The sequence below is a fragment of the Orbicella faveolata genome, unplaced genomic scaffold, assembly GCF_042242905.1.
Source record: "Orbicella faveolata isolate gen_17 unplaced genomic scaffold, um_ofav_v1 contig_27, whole genome shotgun sequence".
Lineage (NCBI taxonomy): Eukaryota > Metazoa > Cnidaria > Anthozoa > Scleractinia > Merulinidae > Orbicella > Orbicella faveolata.
In genome coordinates, this window is record NW_028301555.1 from 9,200,476 (window position 1) to 9,215,652 (window position 15,177).

The following is a 15,177-nucleotide window of genomic DNA, read 5'->3' on the forward strand; positions in this document are numbered from 1 at the left end:
TGGCTTGAAAATGCTTCATTTCCTTCGTTTCCCGTCATACTTTCACTAAAACCTAAGCTAATTCAGAGAAAATATTATTAGGTGGTAGCATTTCATTTATGTCCTATCTAGATGTATTTAATAGGAAACTTACGGTATTTGCCGTTGAACTGGTCATTATAATTAATAGAAGCGACAATGCTGTAAGATTAAAAAAAAACATGATGGTAACATGCCCCAAGGCACTGGCAAACTAGATATTTTTCTAAGCCGACGTTTGTGATAAGTCTTCGGCTGTTATAGATGTAAACATTCTTTTGGCGTTATCTTAATATCGTTTCTTGAGTGCAAGTGTATATATGAAATATCTTAAATTTGAACTGCGGAGAAAGATGTAAAGACATGAGTGATCAACGCAGTTATGTACACAAACTTAAGCAATTGAGAAAATAACGCCTGAAAATAAATTTATTATTTTTCAGGCGTTAATTTCCCAACTGCGTAATAAAGTTGTTTACATAACTGTGTTGATCATTCATGCCTTTGCCTTGTTTCGTAAGATGATCTCTTTTGCACGAAAATAGCGAGTTAAGACACGTTGCGAAAAGCCCGCTTCGTTCTCTTGTTCTTTCTCGTTTTTCCTAGACTTTTTTCGGCTTTCACACATAGGAGAAACAAAGACTTTAGGCCACGGGCTTTGTTTGCAGTTGCTTTAATGGAACAGGACCTCTAACAGGTGGATTTTTTTCCAAAGCCATAAACTTCACGACTGAGTTAACAAGAAAATGTTTGGCAAATAGCTCGTTCGGTTTGCGCTTTAACGAGAAACTTAAGAATAATTCAGTCTAATAACTAAGTAAATTATGGGATCTTTGACCAAATAACCTTTGAGTGAACACGAATATAGACGTTTAACTGAATTCACGTCAGGTTAAATAGGTCGATTATTTCTTTAGCCATGTTTCCCCGAAAGTAAAAAACTAGTTATTAGTTTTGAGACATGATTTTCCTCTCGATGTTTGCCCTCCTTTAGTTACTGAATTTATGTAACGACGTTACAAAACTGCAAATATCTTCACAGTTAGAATGATAACTAATTTAACCTGACATCTACTAATTTTTACTAATGACGAACCTTTTAGGTAACGTTTTATTTATTACTTAGTTCTCTAGAATATAATTAGACACCCGCAAAGACAAGCTAAGAGAATGTTAAAAGCATATAAACCTGCTAAAAAACCAGCGGGGGGCATAAATATTGAAAGAGGAGATAATTGATAAGCCTTAAGTGCAACTTAAATGCCACTTTTATGGTACATTTTTGAGATTGAATAAGTCACTTATTTTTGCTTTGATCTCGTAAAAACCAACATAACGGTAAACTTGTGTTGATTGCTGTTGTTTTCTCGAGCATTTTCAGCTTCCTCCATGAGACTAGACAATACTTGTAAGTTTTCACCTAGAGTTACAGAAAACGTCCGGAATTTCTCCTTGTCGAGATGTTGTTAAGACTGTTCTTGTCAGCTGTGCTTTCATCTTTTCAATTGTTTCACTGTGGTGTCTCCAGTTCGGACACGATGTTTAAGAAGACGCTCAGCAACAAAGACGCCTTGTGCAACGATGGTTCTTCTGCTGTTTTTTTCTTGGGAGTACAGAGCACTTCAAAGTGGATCATATTTTTGGAGAGCGGGGCCTACTGTTTGACGAAGGCTCAGTGCCTTGCAAGATTTGGAAACGAATACACAAAGGTTTTAATGACTTCGCAACACATGCCAGACTCAATTAAGGGAAGAGATTTGCTGTCGACCTCTCAGAGCGAAAATGGATTATTTAACGACTTTTCTCGCGTTTTGATTCCTTATTGTAGCAGTGATGCATTTCTTGGGACAGAAACAAAAGCATCAAGCTTCCAAAACAACAGCTCTGAAGATGATTTTGTTTTCAGCGGTAAAATTATATTTCAAAGCGTTATTTTTGACCTACTAATGCAGGGCTTAGACCGTGCTCGCGAAATTGTTTTGATTGGAAGTAGCGCTGGCGCTGTCGGCGCTTACAATCAAGTACAGTGGTTACAGGACCTTCTGTCGTCTAGGAATTTAGATGTAAACCTTTCAGCGATCATCGATGGTGGATGGTTCATAAACTTCCAAGAAAGCATCGCATCAAAGATTACAGAGGAATTCTACAACGTTGGCAAGCCGTTACCTCGCGCGTGCGCAGACTTTACCGAAGGATACCCGTGCTGTCTGTCAGCTTTATGTATGCTTACCCGAGGATACTACCCTTCAAATGTGCCAACGTTTTTCGTGTTCAGTATGTTTGATATCTACATCATAGGCGACAGTGTGGAGCGTTTCTCCAAAAGAGAAAATGTGGCGGACAATGGTGCAACTGATTTAATTACGCTGGTTGATTTGTACGGAGGCGCTATGAATCAATCTTTGGTTGCCATTAAATCTTCAAATTTCAGCTATTTTGTCCCCGCGTGTTTTCAACACACGTTCTTTAGTATGTCAAGTTTACGAGACCAGGATGGAGTGCTACACTACACTAGAATGTTCACTCAAGGAAATGCCGTATTTGGGTAAGTAGCTGTCCATAACAAAGGGTCCAACATAGGTTTGGCAAGATGCGGGATAAGAGTAAAAATGGAGGCGGGATGCGGGATGACAGAAATTTCACACTAAGATATAATATGATAATCTTTTGGGTTTTGGGGTTTTTTTCGAACTAAATCAAGGACAAAGGTTTTTCCAGAATAATCTTTCTACAGCTCTATAAGCAACCCCCATGCATTTTTTTTTTTGGGGGGGGGGGGGGGGGTGATAGGAGGGCTTTCAATATGACCGTAGCTCCGTGACGAACTTCTTGTAAGTAAACCTGAGCTGAATGTCCAATTAACTAACTGTTTAGGACTTCATAATCTTCGTATGCTTAAACGATTTACAGAGTGTCCATTTGACCAGTGCTATATTTGCCTACTGTTTTCGAAAAAATTCTTTAGTATGACCAAAAGGCCTGGGACATGGTTATCTACAGCAATAAGACGTGGACACGAGACAATCACTTTACACTCTACTCTCCATAAATGGGCAAAGACACGTGATCAACCCGTGAGAGTGACTGACAGCTGTCTTGGAGCAATGTGCAATCCAACGTGTCCAGAGATGCTCAAATTTGTCGACACTGCCACGGACTGGGGCGAGGTGCTCAACGGTGTTGTCTTGTGTATGTCCCTGTTGTTCACAGTGGCGTGTGTTGTGTTGAAGTTCTGTTTTGTGTCCCAGTTAGCTCTTCTAAAACGATCTCGGAGACATTACCTTGAAGAGCATATTAAAAATTCACAGGTAAAAGTTTTTATGAGTTCTACTTTTTTGTACATGTATTTACTGCTCTATTTACTTGAAGAAATGCAAAACTATTTGGTGTCATGTCGATACTTCGGGGAGGAAAAACTGTCGGGAGATATTGTGGTGCACACATCACATTTTGGAAGGAAAGACCAATTAATACGAGCCTGAGGATACTGATGAATGGATTTAAAAATTTAAAATAATACTTTCTAACTAATTCCTGAAGCAATGTATCGTGAGCATTAAGAATTTAGGCCCCATCCACACTACGCTGGAGGATTTTGAAAACGGAGGTTTCACTCTGAAAACGCATCAAATGTTTTCCGTCCACACAAGGCCGGAGAAATTTTAAAATGCACCGATCAGTGGTCATTTTAGATTTGTGTTTGAGGAAAACTCGGTCAGGGAAATCATATGATCACCGTGACGCCATCGTTTTCGAAAAGCTCCCCAAAATGTTTTCCATCCACACGAGAACGTAAAGCCGGCGTTTTCAAATTCCTCCGGTTTGAAGAGCGTTTTCGAAAAGCTCCGTTTTCGTGACGGATTAGTGCGGACTGTAAGCCTAACCGTAGGAATGGAGCTGCGTTTTCAAATTCGCCCGGCGTAGTGTGGACGAGGCCTCATTTGTTGACATCAGGGTTTTCATTAACTTTATCAGGTGTCCGTTTATGAAGCTAATGAGGCAATAACACTGCTGTACTCGTCACCAGAAGATCGAAAACATCCGCAAAGCTTCAACGATGTGCCAGAAACGGCACAAGACAACGTTGAAGAGCATTCAAGGAAGAATGAAGATCAGCTTTCTGATGACTACACGGCCAAAGGATATAACACGATATTTTATAGAACGGTGCAATATTTACGGATGGTTTTCCGGCAAAAGCATCATGCTGATGAGGTGGAAAAAATCAAAAATCATGCAGACAGAGGCGAGTCTGAAGAACGGAGGGACAATCACAATATTGCCCATCCGAAACAAGGCGTTGATCAAGACATTAAGGACAAAAGAAAAGCTATTTACGCGCGAGGGATTCACAATGTAACATTGTGTTTTAAACAAGGTGAATTTATCGCCATAGTAGGAAAACAGGGAGCGGGCAAAACGACATTGCTGAAGATTCTGAGTGGAAGATTGATGTGTAGATGCAACAAGGTAAGTTCACATTGAACCCAAACAGAAGACAACGTTGCGTTTTGATAATTACGTCAGGCGTGTCAAAAGTCACACTATTCGGGTATAATTTATCTTTAGGCTAACATTTTGCAAGTCTGCGAAGTTTTAGGATTTTACCTCGTTTCTTAGAACATACGACGTAGAGAATTTTATTGCGCAAAATTTCTACACGGAGTTTGACTTTGAAGAACAGAAAGAATAGGGAACTTAAGCAAACCACGACGACGAAGGCAACGAGAACGTCACCATAGCTGTGCACGTGCGTTATAAATCTTTGTACATTTCTTTGCCGTACTAAGATTTAAAACGCACTTGCAAAACCGTTGTACTGCTCAGAAAAGCGTAGTGTTTAACGCCGCGTCCACACTACGTAGGAGAAATTTGAAAACGCAGCTATATTTCTACGGTTAATCCTACCGTCCACTAATCCGTCACGAAAACGGAGCTTTTCGAAAACGCTCTTCAAACTGGAGGAATTTTAAAACGGCGGCTTTTTGTTTTCGTGTGGACGGAAAAAATTTTGAAAAGGGAGTTTTTGGAAAACGATGGCCTAGCGATAATCAAGTGATTTCCCTGACCTAGTTTCCTCAAACACAAATCCAAAATGGCCGGTGATTGTTGCGTTTTCAAATTTTCCGGCGTCATGTGAACGAAAAATATTTGATGCGTTTTCAGAGTGAAAAACCCGTTTTCAAATTTCTCCTCCTTAGTGAAAACGGAAAGGAATCGAATACTGACTTTTTCACGTTTCACTATAATTCTTTGCAATTTTCTTTCCAAAGGAACACGTGCTTGTAAACGGTGTCGGACAAAATGAAGCCAAAGCTAGCTATGCGAGTAAAACTCGTTTCCTGTCCAAGTTTACTTTTCCTTACTACGGAGAAATTACCGTCAGGAATTATCTCATATTAGCTGCTTTCATGAGGATGTCCAGAACCACGGACAAAGCGGCGAAGTTCGAACGAGTGGAGCAAATAATTTCGGAGGTATGTAGCATGCGAGGTAAGGTTAAGCCTGTATACGAGGCAAGTGGCCCATCAGGCCAGAGCTTATCCCGGTTTCAGCAGCATGAAGCGACTAGGAGTATTTCTACTCCCTCCTGGATAGGATGCTAGTCCATCACAGGGCTACCCCCACCATTAAATTCGCCGGTACTCATTTATACACCTGGGTGGAGAGAGGCACTGTGAGAGTAAAGTGTCTTGCCCAAAGACATAACACAATGTCCCCGGCCAGGACTCGAGCCCGGACCGCTCGATCCGCAGTCGAGCGCACTAACCATGCGGCCACCGCGCCTCCCATACGTAGCATGTGAAGGTCCTATTAAATTAATGGTGAGTTTATCATCATGGATCCTGTTCTACAAGATATTCATTTAAGGGCCGGCCTCATGTAGGTTTCTTTCGCAGAGGGCGATTAGGAAAAAAAAATATAGCGCCCATGTACTAGAGCCATTGTTTCGTTCATTATTTATATTTTTGCCAATCTAAAGAGAAGAGAGTAGCGACTACATCCATGGAAAAATTAAAGCGCAAGAGCTCGCAGAAAAAAAGAAAAAAAAAAAGAAAAAGAGCTCCCAGAAGAACGTTTAACTAATTACAGTCGAATCTCTCTACAACGGTCACCCTATCAGAGTTAACTGGCCATTGTGGACAGGTGGCCATTAATGGGAGGTTAAAATAACAACAAATGTCTCAATTCGGACGAAAATATGTGGCCGCTGTAGAGAGGTGCCGTTGTAGGGAGGTGGCCGTTAGTAAATGTTTGAGCGTAGTTCTGTTATTTTCATAGCTGAACCTCACTTCTGTAGCAGACAGAACATTTGGCGGGTCATGGAAGAAGAACTTCACTGAGCTGCAGGTTTGTTGACTTATGTAACGCACTTTAAGTTTTGCTTGTAGAGGCCTGGTAATGACCCGCAGATCTCTCATTTCGAACTATTGACTGGTACACCGATGTACTTGAAATTTTAGTTAATCTGTGCACAGCCCTCGACCACTTTTTATTAATTGTGCTTGATGTGAAGTTTATATGAAATGATTCATATATGAACTGCGGTTGTAGATGAAAGTGAAGAATGATCATCGCAGTTAATTTTCCAATTTAAGCAATTGGAAAGAAGAAGCCTGAAAAAATCAGGGCTTCAACGGGATTCGAACCCGTGACCTCCGCGATACCGGTGCGATGCTCTGAAGCTATGAAGCCACACATTGGGAGCGAGGTCAATTAGTTGAGTTCATATCTTCCCATGAGGAGTGAAATGATGTGAAGTTTATATGAAATAATTCATATATGAACTGCGGTTGTAGATGAAAGTGAAGAATGATCATCGCAGTTAATTTTCCAATTTAAGCAATTGGAAAGAAGAAAATTGGAAAATTAACTGCGATGATCATTCTTCACTTTCATCTACAACCGCAGTTCATATATGAATTATTTCATATAAACTTCACATCATTTCACTCCTCACGGGAAGATATGAACTCAACTAATTGACCTCGGTCCCAATGTGTGGCTTCATAGCTCAGTTGGTAGAGCATCGCACCGGTATCGCGGAGGTCACGGGTTCGAATCCCGTTGAAGCCCTGATTTTTTCAGGCTTCTTCTTTCCAATTGCTTAAATTGGAAAATTAACTGCGATGATCATTCTTCACTTTCATTAATTGTGCTTGTTTGTACGCTTGTATGTCCTATTTCTTCCCCAGTTTTTTTCCTTACTTTTTTTTCGCATGGCCCAGTCACTTAGCACGACTAACATATTTCTAAGGAGCTGTACTCGCTCTACCTGCAAACAATAAACCCAGAATCAATTTACGTCTCTCATCTGTAAGCATGAAGAGGACAAATATGCATTGTTTTTGTTTTTGAATAGCTCAGTTTTTTTATTCGAGATCTTTTTTGTTCTCTCTTTTCAGAAACGCCTTTTGTGCCTGGCTTTGCAGGTCATTACCAGACCTCTCGCCATTTTCTTAGACGAACCAATCACAGGTATGGTAAGATTATAACCGCGTGGGAGCTAGGTATGACTCTTTCGCCATTCTCAATTTTTACCCCCTTTCACTATTGATTATTTTCTCTTTAATTAACAACTTTTAACGAACATCTTTGAAAGTGTCAGTAGAGGCAAAAAATGAAGTGAGAATTGACTAGGGTTGATGACTGTCCTCGTTTGATTCCTCTCAGCCGCACACGAGCCCTCCAATCAAATTTCAAGCGAGTTTCCTCAGATTTTGCTAAAAATCGACGAAAGAGGTTTCTTATTTTGACGGGCGGGTATGATAGTCGATGGGTCTCAAAGGAGCTCAGAGAAAAGTCTCGTTGGATGCTATTCCCATCTAACTCTCTATAGGTTTCTTGTTTTAACAAGATTTTTGCACGACTGTCGAGTACGGTTATACAGAATCAAACGATGTAAATAGATTTTCAGAGTTTTTACAAGACATTACAGTTTTGCGGTGGATGTCATTTCAGGTCTGGATTCCGCGTCTTCCATGGAAATGTTGAACGTTCTAAAAGGACTTTGTAAGAATGGACACTTGGTGATTATCACCACACAAGCCCTACCGGGGAAAACCGCTGAACTCTTCAATCAGTTGGTTCTACTGTCTGATAAACAGGTGAGCGAGAAGGGTAGACTCGGGCCTGTTCTTGCTCTGACACCAAATAATTTTAAGACCGACACCTGGCATAAAGGGAATTTTACCTAATGGCTTCCTCCACGCGTCTAGTCTGTCTCCTTTATTTTGCTTTGCCGATTCTTCGCGCTGCGCTCCAACTAACTGGACGCCCGGAAGAGGCTTGGTTGCTAACAGATTTCACACCTTCCGTGCGCAAAATTCAAACTCCTACTTTCGCAGTCACACACGTTGTTCGTGTAGTCTAGCGTCCTTCAAACTCACGCGTGTCCTCCAGTTATATTAATTATATACTATGTACGTATGTTCACCGTCTAACTGAAGGGCTGTGATTTTTGAGCCGTTTTGGTCTGAAACAGTAAAAATTTTGAACATTTTGGTTTGAAATAGGGTATGGTTTGTCCGGTCTCTCTAGCAATTTGAGTATAGTTCTCAGAAGTTCTAACGTTTAACAACAATGTGGTGTAACATACTGAAGGGCCTTAGCGTAGCATAAATGAAACACAGCTTATTACGAACTGTTATAGAGGATGCACAGGTTATCTGACAGCTGTTTATTATTCGATGAATGACTGGCGGTTGGGTGTGAAAGTGGCTGGGCTACACTCCTTTCAGTACCGCGGGACTTGTTTAAGGGCGTTATATTCGGTTTCTGAAAGACCGAAGCCAGTATGATTATATCGTAGTCATAGTACTGTCAGAATTTTTTCGCTCTAAATTAAATTATTATCCCTCCCTAAGTTTAACTTCGAATTTAATCCTTTAGGTCTTGTACAAGGGAGCGCCTTCAAGACTTTCAGATTGCTACAGCCTAGTGACGGATAAAAACGAGAAAGCTGCAGAATTGGAAGGTGCCTTGATGTTTAAGTTTGTTGTCTTTATTGTTTTCAGTTATTCAGTTTCCAACAAAAACTCTCAAAATCTCTCAATATTAAGTTCATGTGAGTTTGAACGGGTTGTGGTTTATTTAAATTACGAGTAACGCAACGGTTGTTCAAAGCCTGATTAAGCTAACCCAGAATTAGTGAGAATTTTGATTTCAGTTTTGTAAATCTTCGATGACGATTGCTGTTTCTATCGTTTGTGCTTCAGTTTTGAGCTAGAGTAATTTCAAACGAATCAAAACATAAGCAGGCAAAAACAATTTTATTCAAGAAAATTTAATACTTCGGTTAACTTTTAATCCTGGGTTTGCATTTTCGGCTTTGGAACAACCTGGTCCAGCTGATCTTTAAAACACTGAATGAACTATTTTGTTCGCTTCCTTAGTAAATTTAGGCCGATTTTGTATGCATTTGACGTTCGCTACTACGAGCATCTCTTTTATTTATTCTCTCTCAACACTCGCTCAACGAGCTGTGGAAGGATTCTGGCGTATAAACTGACCGTCATGATGACTTTTCAACCTTTTAAAGACATTATTTTAGATATCCTTCAAAACAAGAGGCTAAAAGATGCGATGATAGTACAAAGGCAATTCGAACCAGCCGTAAAAGACGTCGTGCACTCGAACACAAGAGAGAAACATACTTTACCAGGATCGCAGAACAGGTATATCGACATGAAGCATTTTATAACAAGCGTTTTGACATTTTATATAGTCTCGCTAAGCCTTGGCTTGTACTTCATAAATTCCTAATGAAGTTTCTTGTTTGCAGTTTGGATCATGGTGGACTCCTTACCAGGTTGTTTGTAATAGACTACAGAGCCTCGTTATCGTCCACCCTGGGTCAGGCAGTTTATCTGCCAATCATGTTCTCCGTATTTGGATTAACCGCTGGCATTATCTACTGGCAAGCAGAGACGCATTTGCAGATAATCACGGCTTACTGTGGCGCGTCTATCCCCAGTCTACTCTTTCTAAGCTCGGTTGTACTGAACCATATCAATAGGAGCCTGGACGTAAGTGAAAAAAAAAAAGAACACGCTTTCAAATAGGCCATTTCCGAGTTACCTTGTGCTTCTGTTTCAAGCGAGTCTTCATGCAAAACCTTTCATATGGAAAGGAGTTTGATTTACATGAAATGAACCTGTAGGGAGACCACATTTTCATATGAATGGTTTCGCACGAAGGTTTGTCACAGAGGCAAAAGGCAACTAGGGAATGGCCTGTTAGTACTGTAGTGGCTGTGTTAACATTGAATTTATTTCCATTTGTGGTTTACTCGGAGCAAAAATCTTAAGTCAACGATTACAAGTTATTTGTATCATCAATTTAACAGATCTGTCGCGTGGAATCTTCACTAGATGTCGGTTACTCCTATGAACACGTGATACAAACATTTCTGAGCACATCCGCTGCCTGTCTGTTACCAGTGCTCGCGAACTCAGTTCAAACATACTTCATGGTAATAACGTCATATAACTGGTGGCGATTTTTCCTGGTGACTGTCGTTTCACTGGTGTTAAACCAAACATGGATAGCGTTGTACATGATGGTCACTTACGTTACACCAAGTAACGCTTGTCACGCAGGCCTCGTTATAGCCATATTAGCAGGGTTCTCTGGCGGGTTCATTGTCACGCGAGATCAGATGCCGATAGGGTGAGTATCTATTCTATACAATGCCTATAGCGCGTTTTTTTGTTGGTTATCAATTATATTTAGATGAAAATCGCCAACTTTCTTTTCCTGTTTGTTTGTTTGTTTGTTTATTTATTGGACGATTTCGTTAGCCTCTTTTGAACTCTGCCTTGGGGTCTCGAAGGAATAGAGAGGGTTTTTTAAAGAAACGAGAGTTATAACTAGTTGTCGATAACAGAAAGTTGTCAATAGCTAAAGAGCCAGTGTGTAAAGCAACCTGTAAATATAGAAATCATAAACAAATGTATAGTTTTGTTTATGTAACAATAAAAACTACTTTCGATGTTGATACATTTGTTGACAACTAATTTGTCCTTGTCTGTGATTCATTAGTCAAAAACTGAGCCATCTTCAGTGATTTTTGGACGGCGATTTCTTATACTGTGGCATGCGCAGTGAATGCTAGTTACCCCCGTGATATCACAAAAACAAATTTAGTTACCGATACCTTGAGTCCCTACTCTGGCCAACTGTATAGTCTGTGCAGACCCTTAAAGAGAATGGAAACTCTCAGAACTGAATGGTAGTAACAAACTGCTCGTTTCTTTTTTTCAGATATAATTTACTATTCTACGTCAATCCACAGTTCTATGGCTACTCAGCCATCACGAAAGTCTTGTTAAAAGATGTTCATCTGAATTGTGATTACGAGTCTAAATTGAACTGTATCAGTACAGATGGTAATGCTGTGCTGGCCAGATTTAATTTTGATTCCGTGAATCCTTATGGGCATCTCGTGGTAAGTATGATATTTTTAGACTGTCTCTACTCTAGCGTTCGCGTTCTTTCAAGCGTCCCGCCGCCCCCTGTGGTTTTATTTTGCTCCCGCCCTCGGCAAGAGAACATATAAGATCCTGCGCTTCTTCAAAACAGCTCGTTCGAAAACCGAACCATGCATTCGAAGTTATTCGAGACTGTAATTATTACCGGCTTCTTCGGCCAGTTTTGTAGGGTTTGAGATCTGCCAGATTCAAAACTAGATGGGACAAAGTATAAACAGAACAACTCACTTCAAAATTTGCAAAACTGAAATCAAAATGTAGACTTATCTAGGATTAAAAGTGAAACAAAGTGGTTATGTCTGTTATCTCAAAGATTTCTTAAATTAGCTAATTTGTATTTATTAATAACAATTCGACATTGCCTAAAGTTAGACAACAAACACTGAGAGAAATTGTCAATGTCAACTTAAAGGAAAACTGGATTTGAATCTAATCCTGGATCAGCTCAATCCCGCTTCTGAACAGCTCGGTCTTTAGAAATGACCTCTGGATTAGCTACTCAGTGAGACACCACTAAAGCTTACACGCAGTCCTAGGTAGTTCAAGTGTGTGTTCGTGCTAAAAACTATTCACTGTTCATGTCTCCCTGCCATGATCGTTATAGTTTGTTTATTAGTCTGATTGTTTCGGTTTCAGGTAATGCTGTGCTTAACCGTGTTGTCTCTGCTTTTCTCCTGGATTCTTTGTGACGCAAGAACATCTCGATGACGTCACACTATGGTGGACCACGTGTAGATGGGGAAATCTTTGAATATGATAAAGATCTCAAAAGCTCTTAAAGGAGCTATGTCAAGGTTTCTGAATCTTGAAAAGTTACACCTAACAGTTTCAAGTTCGTTGTTTTTAATCCGTGTTACTCTTCTCCATCCTTAACCATCCTTTTTCCTTTATGGTCTATTATTATCTCTTCGGTGATTTTCTATCTTGGTAAACTACTATTTAAGGTTTCTTCCAATTCAGTAAAGGTAATTTTGTACGTGGCTAAACTAAATGACTCAACTCCTTTAAGTTGAGTACATAACTACGATGACCATTCATGTATTTGCAGATAAATCCTTGTTTAAACCAGTATCGCCTAATTTGCATAGTCGAGCGTGGACCGCTCGATCCGAACCCATCAATCAATCAATCAATCAATCAAACTTTACCTAGAGAGTGTTTACACTTAATAGTTAAAACAACTAATAAACCTGTGGCCCTCGATTAAGAATTATAAAAGACTTATTATAAGTATTTTAAGACCTAAATTAAAATCTAAAATAAAACCAATATTTAAGAAATAGAAAAACACGCACCGTGTTCCTATCGAGTTTTAGTATAAATCTACTAGCGCTCTATCACGAATGCCGTCCTCTGATGGGCTACGCTATCCACTATCTATTCTGTGATAGATAGTGAGTAGCGTAGCAGTGTACCCTTGTTAACAAAATGACGGCGCTTCTTGGCGTTTTCGAAGTGTCTGTGAAGAGGATTTAGATAGAGTTTTGAACGACTAGTAGATTTATACAAAAACAATTAGATTATTCGCTCTCGATTTCTATGCGTGATAGTTGACTCGGTCTGCGCCCTCGTCAACTATCACGCGATAGAAATCTCGAGCTCATAATCTAATTGTTTAATAGAAACACGATTTTTTAACCGATCAGCGCGCGTATTTTCTTAAGACCGTTTTCTAAAAGAACATAATTTAAAAACTAAGTTCAGAGGCCACCGCGCCTCCCCAACAACGTGTAAAAGGGCGTAATTGTTTTGCAATATTTCGGCTGGCCAATACCAGTCTTCTTCAGGTTTATCGAAGGGAAAACGCCAGTATTTATAGCAAAAGTTACGTGAGGTGTCGTAGCTACATAGTAAGATACAATGGAAGCTCTCTTAACGGACAATTTCGTAAGTGGACAGCTCTTCTAACGACCGGCTTCACAAAACCCCGTTTGAACTCCCACACAAACTCTGTATTTATTCATTCCCGTAAGCGGCCGCGTACACTTGAAGAATTTACGATCTAGACTTTTCCTTTGTTTTTAACCTCCCCTGAGCGGACACATGAAAGAAATTAGGCCTGACTTTGAAGGATACTTGTAAATATTTGTGAACTGCATCACTGCTTTTTGTTACAGTGAGACTATTAATGCTAATGTCAATGCTGGCTCAATTATGATTCAGTATTTTTAAATAAAAAAACACTCAGGGTCACTCCTAGTACTGCAGTACACAGTACTGTATACATGCAGTTATCGCCATTATCGCGGCATTGCACAAGGCAATAAAACCAAAAACATCATTATTTGGTGGTATTTTTGCATTCTCAATGCTTATTGTAAGCTCGACAAACTCCCTTAGGCGGCCATCTTTCCCTTACAACTCTAGTGGCCGCTTACGAGAACTATTCTCGTAAGCGGCCAGCTCCAGTTACGCCGAGAGCTTTTTCGCGTCCCGTGGGTGTCCGCTTACGAGAACTTCCACTGTAATTGAAAAGTAAATATTATTTAATACATTACTTGTCCACTTACGGCCCAATGTAAACAAGCGGAAGGAAACCTGCTGATGCCTGGAGGAAAATCCAAAGGTGAACCCAATTAACTGTGGAAGTGGATATGTTTTATAGATATATTTAGACGGTATATCAAACGTAATTCCTTCTGTAATTCTGCCACCCAAGGAAATAAATACCCTCATCATGTGATACGTGTTTTGCTCTGGATTCCTTTGAAAATAATGTTGCATTTGACGAAAAGATCTGTGAGATGAACAAGTCGCCTCTGTGGGTCTTGTAGAGAATCAAGAGCTAAGAATCTAGGTTAGTGCATGGTAGCTGTGTGTGGCGCATAGTATTTGGACGTGTTAAAATTTGCGGATTAATGTTTGTGGTTGCGGGATCTCAGTAATTGCTGCAATTTAGAGAAGCTGGTTTTTGGTTCTTCATGCAGAGAATGGAGTTTTGCGGTTTACTTTTAGCAAACTGGGTGCAACTGGAATTACAACATTTTCTTAATTTTCTTAATACAACGTAATGTTGTTGTGGATTTCTGGTACGTCAATAGGGGTTATAGCAACTGAAGAAAATCTCCGCTTGATTAATAACAGCTCTGCTAGTGACGTAAAAAGCTCTATTCGATTTCTATTATATACATCAGTAAAAATAATGTATTATCCAAGTAATCAAAACCGTCTTCGTTGCCGTGTTGACGTGCTTCGACTTTAGGATTTTTTTGCGGTTACATATTTTACAGATCGTGAACACGCCCGCAAAAAAAAAAAAAAAAAAAAAAATTGCAAGAATTAGAACGCCACAAATTTTATGCCACACAAGAACTTGAAATCCAAGAGATGATGGTTGTCTTTCCAACGCTCTTAATTTTAAGGAAAGTAAACTCGAAAACAATTAGTTGAGTTCTTGTTAGTTAAATCTCATTAAAAAGTGTTTTACATAAAGTTGCTGATTACGTAATCTGCGGGAATCACAATAACAGCTCTGCTAGTGACGTAAAAAGCTCTATTCGATTTCTATTATATACATCAGTAAAAATAATGTATTATCCAAGTAATCAAAACCGTCTTCGTTGCCGTGTTGACGTGCTTCGACTTTAGGATTTTTTTGCGGTTACATATTTTACAGATCGTGAACACGCCCGCAAAAAAAAAAAAAAAAAAAAAAAATTGCAAGAAT

General features: G+C 39.7%; 1 protein-coding gene across 2 annotated transcripts; it reads left to right on the top strand.

Moving 5' to 3' along the window:
• The first annotated feature begins 410 nt into the window (after positions 1-410).
• On the top strand, positions 411-14,193 carry LOC110055572 (uncharacterized). Of its 2 annotated transcripts, XM_020761970.2 has the most exons (13): positions 411-2,563; positions 2,984-3,326; positions 3,994-4,488; positions 5,292-5,495; positions 6,301-6,369; positions 7,425-7,497; positions 7,981-8,126; positions 8,911-8,995; positions 9,560-9,695; positions 9,803-10,046; positions 10,367-10,689; positions 11,284-11,467; positions 12,147-14,193. In XM_020761970.2, the coding sequence occupies exons 1-13, from the start codon at positions 1,479-1,481 to the stop codon at positions 12,216-12,218; spliced, it is 3,459 nt and encodes a 1,152-aa protein (XP_020617629.2). In that variant the 5' UTR covers positions 411-1,478; the 3' UTR covers positions 12,219-14,193. The 2 variants fall into 2 exon arrangements, with proteins under 2 accessions (XP_020617629.2, XP_020617622.2); XM_020761963.2 differs by lacking the exon at positions 12,147-14,193 and having other exon boundaries at positions 11,284-11,751.
• The last annotated feature ends 984 nt before the right edge of the window (positions 14,194-15,177 follow it).

What these genes read in the sequence shown, in the direction of transcription:
- LOC110055572 (XM_020761963.2), top strand. Translation starts at nt 1,479, where the DNA reads ATGTTGTTAAGACTGTTCTTGTCAGCTGTGCTTTCATCTTTTCAATTG. An exon ending in AGCATATTAAAAATTCACAG is followed by an intron (nt 3,327 to 3,993) that starts GTAAAAGTTTTT and finishes TAACTTTATCAG; the next exon opens with GTGTCCGTTTATGAAGCTAA. An exon ending in CTTAGACGAACCAATCACAG is followed by an intron (nt 7,498 to 7,980) that starts GTATGGTAAGAT and finishes ATGTCATTTCAG; the next exon opens with GTCTGGATTCCGCGTCTTCC.